This window comes from Coturnix japonica, chromosome 12 (genome assembly GCF_054131305.1).
Source record: "Coturnix japonica strain WE chromosome 12, WE-NBRP24, whole genome shotgun sequence".
NCBI classification, from domain to species: Eukaryota; Metazoa; Chordata; class Aves; order Galliformes; family Phasianidae; genus Coturnix; species Coturnix japonica.
This window is the reverse complement of record NC_140674.1, coordinates 14,734,096-14,756,317: the sequence shown is the minus strand read 5'-3', so window position 1 is coordinate 14,756,317 and position 22,222 is coordinate 14,734,096. Positions and strand designations below refer to the sequence as shown.

The 22,222-nt window shown below is 43.3% G+C and overlaps 1 protein-coding gene across 1 annotated transcript in view; it reads right to left on the bottom strand.

Moving 5' to 3' along the window:
- Nucleotides 1-5,152: 5,152 nt before the first annotated feature.
- Nucleotides 5,153-22,222, bottom strand: part of PSMD1 (proteasome 26S subunit, non-ATPase 1) — a 57,391-nt gene continuing 40,321 nt past the window's right edge. Inside the window, exons 19-25 of the mRNA XM_015871677.3 lie at nucleotides 17,426-17,528; nucleotides 13,143-13,312; nucleotides 12,133-12,225; nucleotides 10,502-10,594; nucleotides 8,793-8,939; nucleotides 6,192-6,346; nucleotides 5,153-5,375 (exon numbers count right to left, since the gene is read on the bottom strand). Coding sequence (XP_015727163.1) covers nucleotides 6,200-6,346; nucleotides 8,793-8,939; nucleotides 10,502-10,594; nucleotides 12,133-12,225; nucleotides 13,143-13,312; nucleotides 17,426-17,528 — 753 coding nt within the window. The 3' untranslated portion in view covers nucleotides 5,153-5,375; nucleotides 6,192-6,199. The remainder of the gene's footprint in view (nucleotides 5,376-6,191; nucleotides 6,347-8,792; nucleotides 8,940-10,501; nucleotides 10,595-12,132; nucleotides 12,226-13,142; nucleotides 13,313-17,425; nucleotides 17,529-22,222) is intronic.

Sequence of the window (22,222 nt, the reverse complement as noted above, 5' to 3'; positions counted from 1 at the left end):
TTATGGAGAATGTTGGCAGCTTGGCTTTGGCAGCTCGGCTTTTGGATCACTGGGAAGCACAATGCAAGTCTTAGAAAGCACTGCAGCAGTGCCTAGAAAGCAGGCTGTAATTTCTAGAAAGCAAAGGACAATTCCTTTGCCATTGCTGAGAATTCCTGGAAGAGGACTGAGAAATATTCAGAAAGCATTCTGCAATCCTTACAAAGTGCTTAGAGACTTAGAAACGACTCCTTGTTTCCTAAGAAGCACCTGAGACTTCTTAGAAAGCACAAGAAAAGGCCTAGAAAGTGTTAGAAAAGTGTGAGATATTGTGTTGAAATTGTTAGGAATCACTCTGGAATGTTCAGAAAGTACCCTGAGATTCCAGCAAAGCCCTCTGTGATCCCTACAATGAACAAGAATATACCCAGAAATCATGATGATGCTCCAAAAAAGGTTGTGGGAAATTCTTACGGCCTTGCTTACATTCTTAGCATGGGAATGCAATGGAGAAATGCTAGGAAGGGCTGGGAAATACATATTCCAAGCATGACAATTAGCATTCAGGTCGGCTGGGAGGTTTTGTGTGCTGCAAAGTGCCAGCATCTGGTGTAAGGTCAGAAACATGCAAGGTTTGTGCCTCAGATCTGAAGAGCAGCACCCACTGCCCTGCACAACCCACTGTCCTGCATGGCCAAGGGGGGCCATCGAGCAGCTCTGCACTGTATGTTCTTCCTGGGGACAGGCAGTACTGGGGCTGGGCTGTGCAGCCTGGGGTGCGACGGTGATCTGCTGCTCAATTGACAAACAGATCCCCATTACCTATGTAGAAGATTTTGTAGGAAATGGCTTCTTTCAGCAGCCTGTCCAACTGGTTGCATTACAAATAAAAGCAAACCAGGCAAGAGGAGAACAGTTTGCAAAGCGTAGACACCCTGTTATTTTCTGAGTCCAACGTTTTTAGTTGCTAAAAAAGATTCTGGCTTGGATTTTCAATGAAGACTTTTAAAGGAGCATTTAGAAAATGAGTAAGAAGTCGTTAGAGCTTTTGGTGGATGGCACATTACTGCTGTTTGTGTTTGGAGCATGGGCTGGCTCTTAATAAGACTGCCCAGGGCTGAGGTTGGTTTGGACTGAGGTCAAACGCTGCTCAAAGCAGTGTGACCCCAAGGGCCCTCTGCAAGGAAAAGTGAGGCAATGAGTTTCAAAACCTCTCTGTTTGCTGCAGCAGCAGAGTATCACAAAGCTGCTCTGTCTCCTTGGCCTTGTGTAGCTGCTGCCGAGCTTCACCTCTGCCCACCTCAACCTAGAAGGAGGCAGTCAGCCCTATGCCAGGATATTCATATGCAAACCCTTCCCCGGTAATTTCCTGTAACCACCAGTCCTTGACCAGGAGAGGCACAACAGACACTTTGATTTGGTGCCATGGGATGGGAGGCAGCGGGTTGAGCTTTCCAGCTGGTCATAGAAATTACCTGATTAATTGGGGACAAACTGCAAAATCCCCAGGCTGGAAGAGGAGCAAGCAGCAGGTTTCCACTACGAATGAACGCATGAACTCTTGTGTCTTAGGCAGAGGTTTCCAGCAGGTTATTTTCTGCTGCTCCATCTTCATCCCTGGGCCCCACATTTCGTGCTTTAGCTAAAAACAAAACAGGTCTCTGTGTGAAGTTAAAGAAAACAGTGAATTTTTGCCCAGCCCAACCAGAGCTATCTCAGCTTCTCTTCTGGGAAGACATGGTGGAGAAACACAAAGTTAATTCATCTTGATTCTCATTGACAGGGAATGGAGAAAAATAACTAAATGGGAGAGCCGCCCTAACGCTGAAAACAAAGACACTGCACCAATATTTCAGGTCTCTTTCCTTCACCGTGAAGGGGAAAAAACTGCTCTATGCTTCATCCTTTGTAGGTTATCTTTGGAAGAACAATGTCCCCATAATTGCAGCTGATAATTAACTCTGCCTGTACGGAGGTTCTTCCCTGGGTCACCAGGGCAGCTAATTATATTCTTGGCCAGGGATGCTGTTGCACAAAATGTCTCTGCCCAGAATCAAGGCTGTGGGCAGCAAGTTCTGGGGTGTCCTGCATGCCAGCTTCCACCTCATCTGTACCCTCTTCTGCCATCCATTTTCTGCAACAAAAAGGAATGACAGAGGTTTGTGTTGCTTATACACGTGCACACGTGTGGGGCAGCGGGTCCATCAGCCCATCAAGTTGGGTTGTCTGGGTTCATGCCTTCAGAAACTCTATCTGACATTCAAAGGGCTTTGGCAGAGGGATGATTTGCCATGAGCCACCTCTCTGCTGTATGTGGATAATGCTGATCCCCCTGCTCACTGCAGGAGACTCTGATGGCCAATCTAAGTATATGAATAGTGCTTCTTTGAAGCAAAATAGAACAAAGTTTCAGTTGTGCAGCCAATACCAGGAACTGGAATACAGACCTTAACACAGAACTCCAGCCCTGGGCTCCTTCCAGTTGGACCATTTGCCCACATAGAGCAGATTTCAGAAGCAAAGTCAAGCCAGCCCTGAGCTGGAACTGAGCAGCAGGAGCTGAGGAAGCTTCTCCTTGCCTGAGGAGCAGAGCGTGGTGCCAGCCCCATCCACCCAGTGCTGGAAAACCAGCACTGTCAGCAGCTGACCAGTGACAGCCCAGGGCAGAGTGATGTCTGGGCGGCATTCCTCCAGCCTGCAGGATACAGGCAGATAAATGACCAAGTCATCATCGTTATCAGCGGCGCCCAACTGTGGCATTCCATGGAGAGGAGGAAGGGCTTCGCCTGGGCCTGGATGGGAGGGCAGAGATAGGGAAGGTGGCTCCGCTGTGATCAGATGAGCCCTGCCCTGGGAGCACAACCTCCAGCATCTCCATCCCCACCTCTCCCCGCTCTGAGATAGTTAACTGAGTTACCCACTGAGGGGATGACCAGCACATCCTGGATCTGTCAGAAGCAGCATGGATTTTAAGTCATTTGTCACCAGCGTTCAGTGAGACGAGGCCCATTGCTCAACAATGACACAAATGTGTTTCCTGCCACTTCTGCCTCTCCCTCCTGCAGACCCAACGCCATCAGACCCAATTAGCCCCTGGCAAGCACCCCAGGGGTGGGTCCCACCACATGGGTCCAGGAGAGCAACGCTTCCTAAGAAATCATAGCCAAAATGTCACTGAGGCTGAAATGACGTTATTTACAGCAGTGTGTTCCCGCTACACAGTCTCCAAATCAAGCATTGGAAAGCCAGAGGTTGCCTTCATTGCTCAGGCACAGCACAGAGCTCGCCCTGCAGTGGCCAGCCCCATCTGTCACCAGGAAAGCTGGTCACCCCCTGACCACACACTGGTGATGGGGTAGGATCCAGCCGAGGCAGGACAGAGCTCAGCTGGAGACAACCCGAAAAGTCCCAAAAGGGAAACCCCAAATACACCAGCAGCCCTATCTAATAAACCAAGAGTTGCAGATAGGCTGGAATCTTTGAAAACCACTTACCATGAAACCTCCTGCTTTGAGAGGAGTGACTTGTCAATCCTCAGCCATTGCCTTGCCTCCTTTACCCTGCTAGAACACTTGGTAATTCACCAGCTCTGTCCTTCTTTACTTGGCAGTGCTTCTCCAGCTCCTCTCCATGCTCCCTTTGCCTCCTTTCCAGGACTGTCTTGGAGCTGTTGATGTTCTCCTAAGCAGAAAAACGCTGAGCAGCCCTGGAAAGAAAGCCAGGACAGTGGATGCTTTTCTGCACATTCCTTCTGCGATGTCGCTCCTAAACCATGCAGTTCTCCACGTACCTTCAAGCAGCAAAGACAAAACAGAGCACATGCAGAGCTGGGGATGTGTCAATAGATGGGAAATGCCCAGATTTCCCTCCCATGGTTCCCAGCCTGGCACTCATGGCATTTTTCTTTCACAATCACCAACAGCTCCACTACATATCTGTAGTGTAACCTTGCCAGGTTACACTAAGTCGACTACACTAATGCTTACATTAGTGCAGCTTGTTTCCTTCATCATCATACCTGGATCTTACGTCTAATGACCACTGGACTGTAGCAGTGACCCCCTCTTCTTCCAGTCTTACCTCCACTGATGTTGTCTGTAGATATTTCAGGTTCGTTCTCAGCTCTGGATCACACTGAGAACAGTGAGCTCTGGCCAGCACCCCCCTACTGAGACAACATTTCAACTTCAGGGACCTGACTGAAGCCCAGGACTCAAAGTTGGCTTTCAGTCCCATACCTCTGTCCTGCACAGCTTAAGCTTTGCAGAGAACAAAGACGGACTATTCTATCGCTATAGTAACACCCACTAAAATAAACCATCTACTGGAAGAACTCCCAGGCACTACATGCAAGACTTGTCTTCCATTTCTACCGATACACATGAGTTTGCAGCATGTTCACATGAGGCAAGATACTCCCACATACATACAATAAAAACCTCATTCCATCTACGTGCTATTTCAAGTGATGCGGCACGGTCCAGCAGCTGGTTTACAGCTGACCAGGGCTGCAGTTTCTGACTCACTGGTGATACAACCTGTGAAGCGTTACAGCCCCTCAGGTGAAGACCTGGCTGGTCCCACAGCGAACCCTCAAAGCTGCATTCTTTCCTTTTGACTGCTGCTCATTCCATACCCCTGACTGTAAATTCCCCCTTGGCTAACGACATACATCAGTGTTATGATTTTTATGTCTGGATTCACCCCATCTATGTCTGTAATGCCTGCTCACATTGACTATTTTACTCATATTTGGTGAAAGCAGCAAAAGCACACATAAAAGGGATTCTCTGAAACAAAGAAAGACGTGTCTCCATTTCCCCACCACTAGAACCCACAGCCCTTCTGTCAGCCCCACACTGACGCAGGAAAACAAGGATGAGCAAGGAGGAAGATCGGCACAAAGTCAGCATCACAGAGATATTTGAAAGCATCAATGTCATCTAAGACAACTGCTGGCAGGTAGAGATCTTCCATTTCTGTTGTAGCAGCGCTGTGGCTGGGCCAGACATTAGCTGATGACCTTGGTCAGCCTAAGGGAGTACTACAGGAAGCACAGATGTGCAGAGATTTCAACTGCTCTACATGACTTGAGTTTAACATCTAAGGTTCAGGATAAGAAGAAAAGCACACTGCCAGCCTCCCTCCCTTTTTTTTCCCTTCAAGTATCAAGTTTTCTGTTAAGAGTTTTTAATATATTTATTTGAAAACAAAGTTTTGTGAAAGAGTACACTAAATAGCATATATCTGTTCTTCAACCATAAAACACGGACTATCAGCTTTAGCTCAGCACAGATTAGGGTTGCATGCACTGAACAGCAGATCTCCATATGAAGAAGGTCTTCATGTCTGTCTTTCTGATATCAAGCATAGTGTCTTCTTTAGAGGACATGATCCTGGAGAAGAGGGAGAGAAAGAGCAGAAAAGCAGGCATATTTAACTAAGGCGTTTTGTGGTTAGCCCACACATTCACCCCAGTCTGTCACTGATTCAACATTTAGAGTTTGTAGATGTCAGTCTGCTTTCCTGCCCATCCACCAACTCATGCGCATAATCTTGGCTCTTGGGAACACTGCAACATGCCAGCCCATATCTGGAAATAAAGAAACTGAATTTCTGCCTCTCAGTGAGAAACCTGCAGACCAGCTGAGGCACTTTAACCAGGGGAGGACCTGAGAACTGCACTATTCACTGCCTTGGACAGATAGACCAGGATCATTATGACAAGACTCAGAGAGCACCTGCGAGCTCATGACTCAACTGTCTTTAAATTATGCTAAGAACTATTGGGAACACAAAGCAATTCAGCAGAGCAGTGCAGATCTCTTTTAACCAATTCTGCCACACTGAGATCGAGTAGATGACAACTCTGTTATACAAACCGCTTGCCCCTCTGGGATCGTCTTCAGGAACTGATTAATCCCAGCTCATTGTCTGTGACCCTACATTTCTGCTCAGACTCTGCCCAAGGAATTCTATTTAAAAGTAGCCAAGCCTGCGTGCTTAGAGACCAGAACCAGTACAACTCTATAAGGCCTTATCCAGAGCAGTGGGATTCCCCTTCTACTGCTTCCAAACTCTTCAAATGTTTCTGAATCTAATGCAGAACAAAAGATTTAAAACCAGGGTGGTGGATGTTGGTAACAGCTTTAGTTAATCTAAAGAAGCTTTTATGTTACTTGGGATTAATAAAGGTGCACATTATATTGTACCTCATGTCTTAATCATCAATGTACTCAAAGGGCTCTGGTGGTTCAGGTTCCTGCTCCTCTTCTTCGATCTTTGGACCGTGAGCTGCCACAGGTTCAACCAGCTCCTCCATATCCTCACTGGTGTCCTTCAAAATGATGATGCCTCCAATGGAAAGCTGAAGAACAAGTACAATGAGCATTAGAAGCTGCTAACCTCCACCTTGTGGTTAAGTATTTATGGCCACAGTGTTACCCTAGGCCATATGAAACCCCTCAGGTTCCTTGTCAGCAGGAATGAATGCTCAGCACACACCAATGGAAAAGAGGACTGTGTCTAGCTAGCTACAAGTCACCATCAGACTGAAACCCTGTGCAAGCAGGGACAAAATCCTTTGCACAAGAAGCAGAGCTCCTATTTGGTCAGACTGATGGATGGTAATTTCTACTTCCTTACTTGCTTGCACCCCACATTAAAAGCTCACTGAATACTTGGGCTAAACACAGACTTCTCGAAGTCTTGGTGGAAGCAGCAGCCATTCACATGCCTGACTTTGCAACAAGAAGAGAGTAAGCAAAGCCCTGACTTCATTTGTGTCCCTAAATACATAGATGGACATAATGATTTACACAGCTCTGCCTCTCTGTGGTGCTAGGCTCATTTAAGGATTAGTCAGTGCTTTCTAGGAAAAGAACCAAAAAGCAAAGCAGATCCTTTCTCCCAACTGCTCATACGTGAAGGAGTCACAGCAAAAAGTCCTTGCTGGTGGCTTTCACATCAGCAGTCCATGTCAGAACAGCACTGTATGTGCTGACTCTCCACTGACTGGGTCTATGCCAAAGGTGTGACTTTGCCAGAAAAAGGGGAAGTTTCAGAAAGCAAAGCATCCAACATCCACCCAGCCCCCTGCCTGATGAGGAGATGGAACAGACAGAGCATATCCAGGCTGCTTTTTATATTGCCATTATCTATGTCTCATTTTGATAGAAAATGGCATGTGGATTCAAAGCTTTACCCCAGGCTCAGTCTGGCACTTTCCACTTGAAAACTAATTGAACCATAATAGCTTTATAAGGCTCATCTTAAGGGCAACAAAGCCTAGTGAAGCTTCCCTCTGTAGCAGCCTCCCAGGAGGCTATCTGAAACAGAGACTAATCTGATCACCAGCTTCCACTGACTGAGGAATCCTATTAGCAGAACCTCATAAAACAAGGGGAATTAATTACAAAGGTCACACCCAAACACCCAAGGCTAAAACAAATCCTTGCATCTCAAGGACCGAAATATGAGGTGTGAAGAGGCAGTGCTGTGTCATGCCTGGCTGGGTCTGAGCATGAACCACAGCAGGAATCCAGGCTACAAACATATTTCAAAGGGGCTTTTTATTCTGGCATTCCCCAAAGCAGTGCAAACCTCCCCAATACCTCAATTTCAAGACCCTCCTTGGTTACACACTCCAGTCCCAGCAAAAAAATACTCTTCTGTTCTCAAAATCGGGTTTTTTTTGGGGGGGAGGAATTAAAGTGAAGAAACTGCACACCCTCACTAACCAGTTCTCTATTAGGATTCAGCTTCTTACAAAGCTTCAGCTGCGTGAGTGGATGCTTATTGGGATGCACAGCAAATCTTCCCTGACCAAATACTAGTTGGGTCATTTCTTTTTTGGAAGACAGAAACTGAAAGATCCTTCCAGAGGTCTGCTAAAACAAGGATGTCTCGGAAGGGGACAATGCACAGAGGACTCCAACATGCTGATGGAATTCCAGGAAATACATTTATTAAAAACACAAGTATTTTCCTAGGAAAAAAAATAATGCTTCTATTTCTGAATAAAAGTTTTCCCATGCACAATACTGCAAAAGGGAATAGCGGAGGATGTTACGTGTTGGACAAAAATAAAAGCCAAAATAATTTGTTTCAGGAGATTCAGAGGCCAGGAACAAACTTATTTGGATTACCTGGGCTAATGTCATTGTCTCTACCTGACGGTTACATGCCATGTCTTTTCAATGTTAACAGGACACAGAGGCACTTTTCTAACTTCATGTGTAACTGAATAAGAAATCTGTTTAATTAAAAATATAATCAGATATCTCTGTTATAAACTCTGCTTCAAATAATAACACTCCAGCACGAGGCATCGTGCATTTATTATTTTTTTTAACTGATTTGACAGTGACCCTCTGTTCAGCTTTTCAGCTCACTGGAAAAGCCATTGCTCAGTCTTTATGTACCCAGCAATGTCATTAACACAGAGCGTGTCTGACTGGTTTCCAAGTTACAGCATGTGAAAAAAGAAAGAGAAGAAAAATAAAACAGCATCAACACAATGAAATGGGTTGTAGCAGCTACATTTCCCCCCCTCAAATAGAACTGCACATGATCATCTGGACGGAGGGGAAATACGACAGCAGTGAAGTCACCAATCTCTAAAGCAAATTGTAGTGGTGCACCACATGTGAGTGGCACTTTCATGTACACACAGAGCTTCAGGGTCCTAATGCACAAGCCCAGCGCAGGGAATGTTCTGTCAAGCACATAGACTATAAATGTAATAGTAATAGTAATAGTAATAGTAATAGTAATAGTAATAGTAATAGTCTCGTGCGGGTTGTGACACTTACTGGTTTGAAAGGCTGATACCGGCAGCTCTCTGTCATAGTAAGAACTTTGAGCTGAGCAGGCATGACTCTTGCTGGGTTGTCCAAAAGCTGGAAATTGGGCTCAGGCTCTTTCTTCTTTTCTTTTTCATCCTTCTTGTCAGTCTCATCCTGCAGCAGGAGAACATCAACATGGTTTTAACAGCAGCCTCTAACCCCTTCCAAATTCAGGAGGGTAAGGGACAACTTGATACTCGGGAAGCACTTCTAGACCATGAGGAGAAGCCACTTATCTGCAAGCAACAAGCTAAGACGCATCAGACAGCTGCACAATCAGTGCCAGAATGGATCTAGGTACTCCCCATTAAAGCAATGCATCACTTGTGACTGCAAGTGAAAGCACATTCAATAAGAGGTGGTAGTTGAACAGTTTACTTGTGGCTTTCCTTTATTATACTTAAGCTCACCACTTTTGTTCACAACTTAAAATCCTTTCATATCATTACTGAGCATGTGAAAATTTCTAAAAATTGCCTTTGTGTTTTCACTGCTATAAAACCTGCAGTGACCTTTCACACTATGGGCAGTGACAACAGCTCAACCAAAACTACCCCAGAGACTCCCTGAGGAACTACAGCTAGGAGCTCCTTCACCACTGACTCAGCAGCTGGAGGCAAAAGGTTGGAAGCGTCATTTATATACGTAAGAACCTGGATCATATTTTCCCCATTGCTCAAGAACATCTGCGAGTTGCAGGCAAAGAGATAGAGACAACCAATAGGAAAGTATCAGGAACATCACCACATGCATGGCCCATCTCCTAACAGCAGAATTACTGTCACAGTTACTGCTCATTGCTGCGCGGTTATCTTGGAAGATATGGATTAGCAGCCACATAACAGGCATATGAGAAAAACAGGAAAGCAACTGTAGCACTAAAACATTTGGACAATTGCAAAACACTGAACTTGAACACAGCAGGTGGCAGCAAGCTCCCTTTTGCTATCCTTGTTTTTCTTCATTTAGCCAAAAACAATCTTTTTAGACAGCTAGAGAGTAGACAGACATGACACGTGAATCCCTTCCAATACTTTGCTTCCTCTCAAAACCTTCACTTAACTGTAGGTTGCAAAACTTTTGGAAGAAACATTCATCTGCTCAGCACATTTTGCTGCGTCTATAGTGCTGTAAGAATAATCTAAAGAAAAGGTAAAGTTTGATGACAAGGAAACACTGATAAAGGAGCAAGAAGTAAGATCACAAATTCTACCTGCACATGAGATTGTTCATTTTCTGAGCCAACTCTATGAAGTTCAATGTCTATAATATGGCCAATATTTAAGAAAGCACATGGATAAGAGGAAGTTCCCTTGGTCTGGAAATATGAACAGGCAGTGAAGTAATGTACAAAGGGTTCATGCACTTAAAGGCGCATACATTTGTCAGAATAAGCTTTTGCCTTGAAGGAAGTCAATTACTTACATTACTGAGGAAGCTTTAATTCTCAGAAATAGTGGATTCAAAAGTAATATAGCCCATTGCTTTTAACAGCACACACAGGATGCTAATGGGCATATGCAGTACACCAAAATGCATATTGATGTTATCCTAAGAACTGACTGTAATGCAGGTCATAGCAGGGACATTGTTAAGTGAGCGCCAGCTTTCCTGAAACACTTCCCACATTTTTAGGGGATGGGGGCAGACACACAAGTTTCAGTGTTTACACCCACCACTTCCATCTTTTCTTCTTCCTTCTTCTCTTTCTCCTTCTCTTTTTCCTTCTTCTTGGCTTTTGCAGTGATGGACAGGACAGCAGTGGAAACCTGGATATGTCAACAGAGGAGACAATGAGTATGACTGCAACACCATATTATACATCAATCCCCCCAGTAAGCAAACAAAGGGAAGCCAATGCTAGGTCAGTTCTCAGTGCAGGCATCAATAAGATACGTTTCACACTCTACACACCGCTCTCTTTAAGAGTCAAACAGGCCATCATGAAAGCAAATAAATGGCACAGATATATGAATGTAGACTGGGTACAGTCATATATGAGGAAGGACAAACTTCCTAATTTAGGGATTAATCATTACTGTCTGGGTTTCTACATGAGATTTTTGCTTAAGTATTTTTAACAGAACAACTAGTGGAATTCTTGTTATTGGGAAAAATCTGTTGCCATGGTTTCTGTGGTGAGTAATCGTATATATAGAAACTCTTAACAATTTAAAAAGCAGCTCCACTCTTCTAAACATTCAGCTCTATTTCTCACCGACCTCAAGAAGCATGTAATGTACACGTACATATATATACACACATAATGTACTATGGATGAGCCCTCATGAAAATTCAGCACTTCCAAGCGATAAAGTACTCAGAAACAACAGTTAATAGAAGAATTCAGCATGTCTCTCCACTTCTAGTGAGTACATCTCTGTCTACAGTAACTGTAAATTCCTCAGAGGAACAGAGCAATAGTATTTGTCATGTTGCTGGAGACGGTTTCCAGGCTGAATGTGGATTCATGGTGTGTTTTCATTTTGGCCAGGGAAGTTTATAAGAACAGACTCATCCAATTCATATCCTATTCAAAGGTGTGAATGCAGCTATGAGCAGTAAACTTTGCCTTTTGTTAAGAGTTCATTTTTGGGTTCCTTGTCAGTATGGAAACCTGTCCTGCCCATCATTCAATTCTGACAAAACGCCATACCATTTTCACACAATGTCACTCATTAGCGTGACGTGCCTGAGGTCTCCACCGCTGCAATTGCTCCCCTGGGGCTGCTTCACCTGCTGCTGTGGTCTGCACAAAGGCTTAACTATTTTTGCCAGGAGACAAATTGCTTCCACTGTTGTTCTGCTATTCATCCCTTCCTACATCTCCATGTGCTCTCAGTTTCACACTTTTCTTTTTGCGATCACTCATATTTCAGTACATGGCCCCACTGCCCTGAGACCAGATGCACTTCTGTCCTTCCACATGCTACTACCTGAGATCTGTCTAACCTAGTATTCTCAGTGGTCCACGCCACACACAGGGACACTGTTGTGGTAGGTGCTGCATGCAGATGATACATAAATCAGTAGGACACTGGAAAAAAAAGAGTTTTAATCGAAGCTTCTGCTTGACCACTGGAGATAAGGGAAGTTCCAGCAACCCAGTAGCACAGCAGCTCTTTCCCATAATCAGAAAGTCCCAAGCTCAGCAGGAAAAAATAGCTAGAATTCTCTTTCAGAGACAACAGCAACTGCCAATTTTTCTTTTGCTCTTCAAATTCCCTGCTAGTGCCACCAAAATCAATGTTTATACTAGGAGGGAGAAGGGGCTGGTCTTTACAACACAGAGAGATAGTCCAAATACCTTTTCTTTCTCCTTTTCCTTTGGTACCTCCAGAGGTGGGGGGTAGGCAAATGTGGACGGCTTACAGTTGGATTTGTATTGGACTTTTGGCATCTAAAACAAACAGTTAAAATAAAAATTGTTAGAGACAAAAAGCAGGGGAAAAGGTCCACAGCATAATAATTACTTTAGCTCAATTTTCCTTCCAGCAGAGACAAACACAGATCCTCTAAAGAATACAGGCTTCCCTTTCCCCCGCTCCGGAAGCAGAGAAACTGTTATCAGTGGCAACAGTTCAACTAGAACAATGTTATTCAATTATTCTATAATTCGACTCTGGCAAGCTCTCTTAGCCTCCTCCATGTACTCCATGCTATTCACACCGTGCTTTGTTTTCATTGTTTCAATGCTTTTGTGGTTTCGAGGTTATTGCTGTGCCTGCTCGTATTAGCACAAAATTGGTTTAGGACCTAAGTGAAGATCTTTTAGTGCACGCTAGATCAGACCAAGCACCGCCTGACAGTCACCTCTTGCAAAAGGACAGCACTTGTTGGGAGCAGGCAACCAATTTTGCACATTGTCTTATTTTTACCTACTTAAGCAAGGCCAGAAAAGCACCATCTGACAGCCCATTCAAATTCTGAGGGTGAGTTCTCACCTCCCTTCCTTTATGACACCATCGCAGACTAAGAAGAGACCAAGGACTGCTCTGAGGAAGGAAGGTGGGTGTGGTACAGTCCATAACATACATTTTCTTACAGCTGGGTGGTCTCTGCCCACACATATCGAAGAGTTGTTTTCTTCTGCTTTGAGATGAAGGGGCCAAAGTCAGCTCTTCACAACTCTCCTACCTCTATCCTTTCCACCAACTCCATAACTTTAGCCTGTTTTTCAGACTTCTTCCAGTTTGCACCATTTCTGGCACACATAAGCTGGAGGAACTCAAAGAAAACCAATGCATGCATACATCTCTCTGAGGACACTCAAGTCGTACAAGCCATTAATGCCCTTTTTCTCCACACATTACATACCTTAAGATCCTTGTTAAGTCCAATGACACATGTTGGGGTGAAAGCCAGTGACAAGAAGTGACTCAGTGGGAACCAGAACCAGAACTGGGTGAAGACCAGAACTCCCACCACAGAAGGCATGTGAGTGTGTCCCGTCCTTGACTGCAGTGAAATAGTCACATTATGTCCCCCTGGAAATAATGAGAAATGACATCACTTGAGTTGATGCGCCCCTGGGTATTCCATGAGGATGCTGGAATGATGCATCTCTAAAACAGCTGCTGTGACGGCGATTAACACGGTATGAGCCATAATGCTGTCAGCTTTCTCCTCTGTGATCTCACCTTTCACAGTTAAAGATGTGGGTAGTGTAACTGCCTCTATCTATCTCTGTACATCTGTTTAGTATCACCAAAACAATCAATGAATAGAGAGCCCTCCTATGTTTTGCCAGGAGACACTTAAAACCGAAGTACAGTTTAGAAGGTAGAGAGACCAAACAGGCAAACCTTTGTCATAACTACTTTCAAAACTCAGCTTATCGATGAACCACAAGGCAAGAGCCACAAGGAAAACAGCACATATGAAACACTCCATAGAGAAACTTCTCTGTCTGCCTCCTTGAACAGCCTATTACTCAGATGAAATATGCCTACAGTTTTATTCTGCACCATCTCAGTAGAAAAAAATGTAAACAGCAACAACTTCAAAAGCTCCTTCTAGAGGCGATCAATCTACGCAGCAAAGAGACAAGCTCCTGCAGGCTTTGCAGCAAAATTAAATCTCTGCCAGACAACCAAGTCTTAGGTTTGTACTTGCAAAGCAGAGACCAAAACAACTCCATATGTTGATATAGTGCAGAGACATCCAGCTAGAAACCAAATTGAAAGATTGGGCTTACAGACAGTGTGAGAAAGTGTTAATCTGATCTTCAGTCTTTGATGAGCACAGTGAATTGAGTTGAAGAGAGCACCAGGCAAGTCCATTACCGCTGATGTGCCCAAGTGCAGGAAGGTTAACTGTGTTAAAATACAAACACTCCTTCCAGACTCGGGGCACTTTGTGGCTGAAAACTCCCAAACTGGAGCAGCATTCCTTTGGTGTGCACAACCAACCATCTGTAGTAGTGGCAGGCAGCAATTACCAAAACTAACGAATGCCCTGAATGACACAGTTATCTTACTTATATGTCAGTTAGTCCCAGGAGAAACAGTGGAAGACAAAGGATTTTGATGTTCTCCTATAGGATATTATGCATACATTCAATCTCCCCGCTGTTCCTTTTGTGGTAGCAATAGATCTCCTGCTGTTTGACTAGAGAGCTCCTTCCAAGCTCCTATTTGAAGACAGACAATAATAATTTGATTTCTGCTTTCACTACTTCCAGGTTTGCTTTGCTTTTCATTAATTTCTCTAGCACCACTCTCACACTTGTATTTGAATTTGCAACACTGATGAGGCATTGCCTGAGATGCTGCATTATCCTTAAAACAAGTCAAATGCAGCACATTTAAATCTCTGGTCTTCTCCTCCATATTTACTTTGAATGCTTCTTCACCGCATCACTATGTAAGGGCCAGGTCAGTAATCTGCAGACATTGTAGGTGAAACAGTCCAGTGGATGTTGCACGAGCAGCTTAAATACACTTTATCAAACTTTTGGAATTCTTTTCCAATGTATTTTTAACCTTCAGAATGGCATCATCCCATTCCCAGAACTTCTTGGGTGAGTAACACGAGTCATATTCCATAGATGCTGTCATGCTGCTACTTTCTGCTGGATTACCTGCAAGCAGACCACCCCCACTCCCAGGGTTTGGTGTGGAGCAGGAAAAGTGGAGAGACATTGCATCATTGGGAACTATCTTAACAATTAAGCTGTAGCCCCAACAACCTGGAAAGGAACACATGCCAGACCTTTGGATGGATGGATGGATGGATGCTGTGACACGATACCTCAAAAACAAACCAACCAACCAAATTGAAATCAACCACTCAAAAGACCCTCAAAACACAGCTTTTTTAGGGCGGTATTATAATATTCATTTTCCAGAATTCATATTGCTATTATAGCACGATTTATCAGAAGCCAAGGGACTGTCCTGAGGGCTACAAGGATTTACTGGCTTAATATTAACAAGGAAGGGGAGCACAAAAAGCAGATGCTGATGATTTCTATACTTGATGATCTCATTCATGGCTTGTAATCATGACAGCACTTTTGAAACACTCATAACTTGATTCTACAAACTTCTTTCCTTTGACAGGTTCTCTGATAGCACACACACTTTGCTGGGGGTATTTCTGTCAGTGCAGCTCAGGACAGCACTACAGCACCATACTCATTAGATGCTTTGTTAGACCTTGGAAACCAGTTTCCAACCCCAACTTACGCTGCATCCTCTTTTCAAATAAGCATTTCTTCATCTACAAAACAAATGTTTATATTTTGTACTGAAGTATTTAACAGCTCAAATATAACGTGTTGTGTGAGATGCATATTTTGATGGGCAGCAGTGAGGAGATGGGCAACTCTTTCTTCTGTAACTTGGAAGATGACTCCTTTTCTATCCTAAATTGCTAATACCATCAAATCCAGGACGTACACCTTCATGCTGCCAACAGCTGCCTCCATTCAGTCCCACGGAGACCCTTCTTTCCAGATATACTACCTAAATGTTTGCATGCTGACTACTGCTCTTCCTCTCTTCTCACTGATTGAGAAATGCAGCATCAGAGAATCAGGGAAGATATGTACAGTTCAGAGAGCAAAATAGTTTCCAAGTAGGTTAAATGCCAACATCTGGTTAAGTCACCATATCCCTTTTATAGCTCACATGTACTAATACATATTCCAGAAAATAAGGCATCTTATTTTTGCAAGGAACAGAAAGGTATTTGTCAGTCTGAAATAAGAGAGCTTATCTGCACATGAATTATAAAAGTTCAAAGGTTTTTGGGGAAAAATAATATACTATATTTAGACAGTCTATACTTTTCTTGTTTTAATACAGTAAAAAAGTAGCTGCTGGCAGATAACACAAACAATCTTTTCTTTCTAGAAGTGATAACTAAATTTGATCGCCCATTGTTCAGATAATCATTTGTAGTTGGATGGGAGAGATAAAAGATTTTTTTCTTTTAAGAGACTAATGAAAGTGGCAGCAGGTTAAGAAAGGGAAGTTCACAGTCTTGTCCTAGCAGCACAGCGAGATATAAAGAGTTGAGATGTTGGCACAAATTCACATGCAGTTTACTGAAATTGAGTGCTTATGGTTCCTAAATCATTATATGATACCCACGTGACACATGAAGCAAATAAGGGTTTAGCTGCATTTTTGTAATTTAATCTTAAAAGAATTTGAAACCAGTCTGTAAAGCTGACAAGCTTTGAGCCAGCTGGTCTCTTCCTTCCCAGTGATACAGTATGAATAAGGGAATGATCAAAATCACAGTAACAACCGTGTCAAAAAGGGCTGCTAAGTCTGATTTCCAGCAGTGGTATGTGCATGAAGCATGGAGCAGCCTGACTGCCATGTGCACACCAGGAACACAGCTCTCTAACTACAGTTCCATGCAGATAGGTGCAGGCAGCCCTGTGTTTTTCTCCCCCAGCCACAGGGGTTGGCAACGTAGTGATTTCATACAGACACTAATAACAGTGCTTAGTGCTGTGCTTCCGCCAGGCCACGGGGACTTCTTTGCTGCTGTGACTTCAGGACTAATCCTGATCTCAGAGCATGATGAAAAGCAGCTTGTTTCTACCTACCACAGGGAACAGGGGAAAGGAACTCCATGGCTAGGAAAGCCCACAGCACAAGAGACCAGTTGGGACAAACTGTATTTGGATGCATATGACAGCAGTGGAAACTTGGAAAGGAGGTACTACTGACACACAGTCCTGTACAGGTCTTAACTCCAGCAGAAGGAAAAATTCAAAACAAAACATTGTTTGCCCTTCCTTGCTTACAGAAACCTTCCTTAATAGGTCCTGCAATTCAGCCCTACTGAAATGCTAACGCCCATTACAGAATCTTCCCCCTGCTCAATACTGAGACATTCACACTCATGAAATGTTCCCTAAACTAGAAAAAGGTACCCTCTGTGACCTGGAACTACAAAGCAAGGTTTCTTCCTTTAATTAAATAAAATTAGTTGCAGTCAGAGATTTCTTGCTGCCATATGACAAACATAAAGCCAGCACCTTATCTCCTGAATGAAATTGCTGGTACAGCTATGAGAAGCATGCTGTAATCTAAACAAATTTAAGAAATGTTGACTGCTTTACATGCTTGGGAAATTACCTGCATCCAAAATGCCTTGTGCCAGGATTGCTCCAAACTTGGCCATAACATCATCGTGCTTATCGTTGATCACTTTGGAATAGAGTTGTCTGAACTGGCTGACCTGTATAGGAGAAAAAGGAAGAAATTATAAACCAGACATATAAAACATGAGTCAAATATTCTGTGTCTTTATGGGAAGCATCCTGAATTTCCGCATACTAAAAGAACATCTACTTTTTCAGTGCTTTTAATTGTGGGTGATAGAAGTCTAATAATTAATTAAAGAGGCGTTCCCCACTTGCAGACACTCATAGAGTGATTTTTAAGTATTCAGGATGGATGTGCATTTCCAAACCAAATACAGCAGGCCTTTGGGAACTGCCTGAGAATCTCTGAAGCATCAATGGAATAGAGACCAACCAATGAGCCTGTAGCAACTCCTACACATTCTTAGGTGTGTGACACTGAGCTTAATTCCATTTCCTCCAATTCCTACTGCTGAAAACCTCAAACTTATTCCAGTTTTCCTGTAGAATATTTCTACTGTATGGATAAATGGCCCCACGGTGCATCACCAGCAGATTTTGCTTAATGAAAATATTGAATAATGTAACACATAATTGCAGCGTATTTACCACAATGTTTTAAGTGTGCATTAATAAGGGAAATTGCTGAACCTTTGCTTGTACCATTGTCACTGCTGCAAATGGCCTAAGTTCACTCAGGGTTGAAGATACAGAACAGCATCATATCTTAGCTGTGTAATGCATACAGCTAAGTGATTTTTATCACTTGAAAAAGCCGACCAGGAAATCCCAACCTGCAATTCAATCCTAACCCACGAAGCTGCATCCAATCCTCAGCATAGCTGGAAAAATCTTCCACACCTGTTCCCTAAATTAATTTTGACCCAGATATCGAAGAGATATTTTCTTTTCATGTCACACCTTCACCTCACGCACTCAAAAGCAAAGGAGACCTTTTGGAAGGTTCCTTCCAAATCTCTGGAACCAGTTCCTCCCTCTCTTGAGCCATTTTGTTGCTGGTATCCCAAGCCCTTTTCCTACAACTACAGCCAAGGACAAGGCAAACTTCCATCTGAAGTCATCAGAAACACAAAGCACCAGACCACCTGCCCTTAAACAGAGGCAGCAGAATTGCTGTCTGTTGTTAGTTCTCTACTTGCCCGTTCCCCTTTGCACGAAGAAGCTTTTAGTTATGAGGTGGTAAGGCCACGAAAGGGAGGTGGCAGGAATTCTCGGGGCAGCCACACATACAGGTGGGTGACAGGGAGATACTGCTCACACAATACAGGGTTTCACTGGATGCAGTGAACCAGCTCTGCTCACTGCCTTGCTCTATTTATGCTTTTTTCATGCTCTCCCAGTGTTTATTTATAAACACTTACACTGAGGTTTACACATTCAATATAAATAGTTTGTTTCTTAAGCAGGACCTCTGGCACGCTGGAAAAATACCTCATTTTGAACACACAGTGTTATTTTCTCACCCTTCTCATACTCACAGCTTTGGAGGCAGAGCACATCTTGCCTAATGCTCCTGGAGTGACATGGGCAACCACATGCAAGCTAAGAGAACCAAAGCTTTCAGATATTATTTTAGAGATACATAAGCAACACGTAAATCTGTTAGTTTGGTTTTACTGATCTACTAAATTGTAGTGCTTTTGTTTAGAGCACATCGTTCCTCTAAGTCCAGGTGCAGCTTCCAGGCTTGGAATATTTATAAAAACAGTGGGATGTTACAAAGCTCTGAAAAAAAAAAATCACTCATTCAGTGAACTGTAACCTGGAATTTGCACAATAATCAAATCTGCAGAGAACAAAATGCTGGGTGAGGTGAGGAGATGTTGAGCAGGTCTGCTAACGTTCATGCTGGCGTCTGAAGTCTGACAGAGAAGCACCTCAGAGCGTGGCAATCGCCTCTCCACAGCTCCTGCTCACAGATACCAGGGCACAGCCAGCGTCAGTGCCACCACAAAGCCTCCAGCCTGACCTGCTTTTGACTTTTTGCTTTAACACCAGCAGTAACAAATCTCTTGTGGTAGGGCAGGAGAGCACCCTGCCTGGCTTTACGCACTGGGCCAACCTACATCCAAGATCTGACTCAACTCTAGAATGAACAATAGGTCTGAGAGCTTTTTCAGGCCGTTCCTATAAGTAAACACAGCACTGGGCATTCTTAACTGGATCAGCTCCCAGCTGTAGAGCCTTCCTTGCAGTTGAGGAAAGCCTGCTCTGGCAGGTCTAGCTGTAGGAAAGTGTTATCCTCATGCAGCCCTTGCAGAAAGCAAAGCAGGTACAGACTCAGCTCCACCTTTGCTGTTGTGGCAGTGGCCTCCTACAGAATGAATCAATATGACACAGACAACAGTTTGTAAAGCAGTTGATGTAAAACATGCCAGAGTTTATCCAGCATGGTCCTTAAATCTGCTATTGCTTTCCCTTCAAATCGCAGCAAGGAGCAGATCCCACACTGCTGAACTGATCTGCTGAATATGCTGTGAAACCTGCAAGGTCTGTTTCTCCCTCAAAACCTTCAAGTGCTTTCAAAACTTCATAGCATTTGGAAATACCATCAAGAAATTTGTTTGGCCAACTTCTTGGAGCAATACTAAAACATCGGCAGTGACTCATTTCATCTTTCCTAAGATGCCAAGCACCATTTTCACAATTAACACTGGTCAAAACTGCATGCTGCTGATTTCAAATTAAGCCAAATGCGCAACCTTAGAGACACAGAGGAAACAACACAGGCTTTAAGGCATGGGAATGATACAGCACCATTTCCTACCACAAGCCCGAGGGGCTCGTATTATTTAACATTTAATAGGTTGTTTACCACTTCTCCCTCCACCAGTCAACATCATGCATGCAAAGCCCATGGGACTGTTAATACAGCTTCTGCTTTATTAACAGCTCACTAATGGAAACAGCGATAGTCAATGTGTGCGATGCTTATTGCAAGTGCAAATTCTGAAGGATAGGATTTAGGAATCCATTTCTAACAAGACAATATTTAAATTGCTTGAGTGCTTTTCCTACCCATCTTTGAAAGTGGAAGCTATTCTATGTACGATGGCCGTCTTCAAACTATGTAAGAGCATACAGCATGTCAAGCATCCAAAAGTAACAGGCTTCTGTGAAGGAAAGCTACGGTCAGTGCTGCCAGAGGACTGCAGAAAACACTTTTGCATCCTAGCAAGGCCTTGCATTCCAGTTAGAAAATAAAAGAAATACCAGGTCACGGTTTCCTGACATCGTAAGAGAAAATAGGCCGAGATGATCAAAGAAGAAGGGAAGAAAAATACTCAAACTTGCTCATTATCTTCTCATCCTGGAAAGAGATCACTGCCCCAATGCACAAACAGCAAAAGGAAATCCAATAAATCCGATACAAGATGTTAGGACAAGTAGCATGCCTCCCAAATTGCTGTCTTAATTGCCCTGCTGGTCACAAATACATAACAAAGTTGCCATTGATTTCTGTCGCAATGATCTCATCATATCTATAATTTAGGATTCCATTTCACAAAATAAACTTGTTATTGTTCTACATCCTACACTAATATGGTTCTTAAATGTATCAGCAGAGGACAGGAAAAGCCACACTGGCTGATTGCAGAGGAATCTGAGTTCCAGCTCCAAAGAGACACAGTCAGGTTTACACAGCAGCTGTCATTCTTTGGGGCAATTCAGAAACTTGCAAGTTTAATTATTTCTTTAATAAATACATCAGCCATTTAAACTTAATTTGTTTAAATAGTAAGTGCAACTGAGATGACAAATAGAAAGATAAAAACACAGTGAATTGAAATAATTTGATTATTAAATCCCCACTTAATGCTATTATTTCAGCACTGCAACATGCAGCTCAAAACTCTGAAGTTGGCTTTCTTCCTTCTTGAAAACCTCCCTGTATCAACGCAGAAGTAATAAATGCACTTTGTAACTGCAGCCCCAACCAGTTCCAAGGCAGGACTACTGGTGGTAGTGGTTCTGCGCTAAGTATTGAGGAAAATAAAGTATAAAATAACAATAAAAAAAGATGGGAAACCCAGCTATTTTCATGGACAGATGAGGAGCTTATTTGATGTTCTCAGCTTGAAAGGGAAAATAAGATAAAAGCATGCTTGAGAGAAGGGGTCCTGTTATTCTCCGTGAATCATATTCCAACCTGAAGGGAAGGAATGGAAGAGAAAAACGCTTTAAGTAGAATTAATGCAAAATGGCTAAGTTGGATAAAGCAGGGCCCCTGTCTTCATCTCCAATTAGCACCAGAGAATCTGAAGTCTTTTGAACCCAAAGCACACTGCTGCAAAGAACAGGCAGTACCAAATGGAGAAGTAATGACAGGAAGGCAGTCAGACTTTATGCCATAACCTTTACTAAATCACTTTCCCGCATGCCAAACATCTCAGTGCATTTAGCAGCAGAGAAACAATGATATGAAGTTGTCTAAATGTAAAACTTAGCTTCTTGATAACCCCACAAAGACCACAAACACAGTTGGTGGGACATAAAACCCAAGGAACTCTGCCTATTAGCTGCTTATCTATCAGTAGCTCTGTCACGCAATTTAGGAACCTAATCAGATTAAAACATGTCACTGTAACCCAAAAATGGCCAGTTATCTGAACTCCACCTTTTCACATCAGAACTATTTTTCTTCAGGCTGGCAGAGAGCTCCAAAAATGTTTCCCATGGAAATAAGAATCATAAATAACTTAATGGGAGGAATATTCTTCATGATATTCCTTCCTCTTAATTTTGAGCAAGAAACCACGGTATTTAT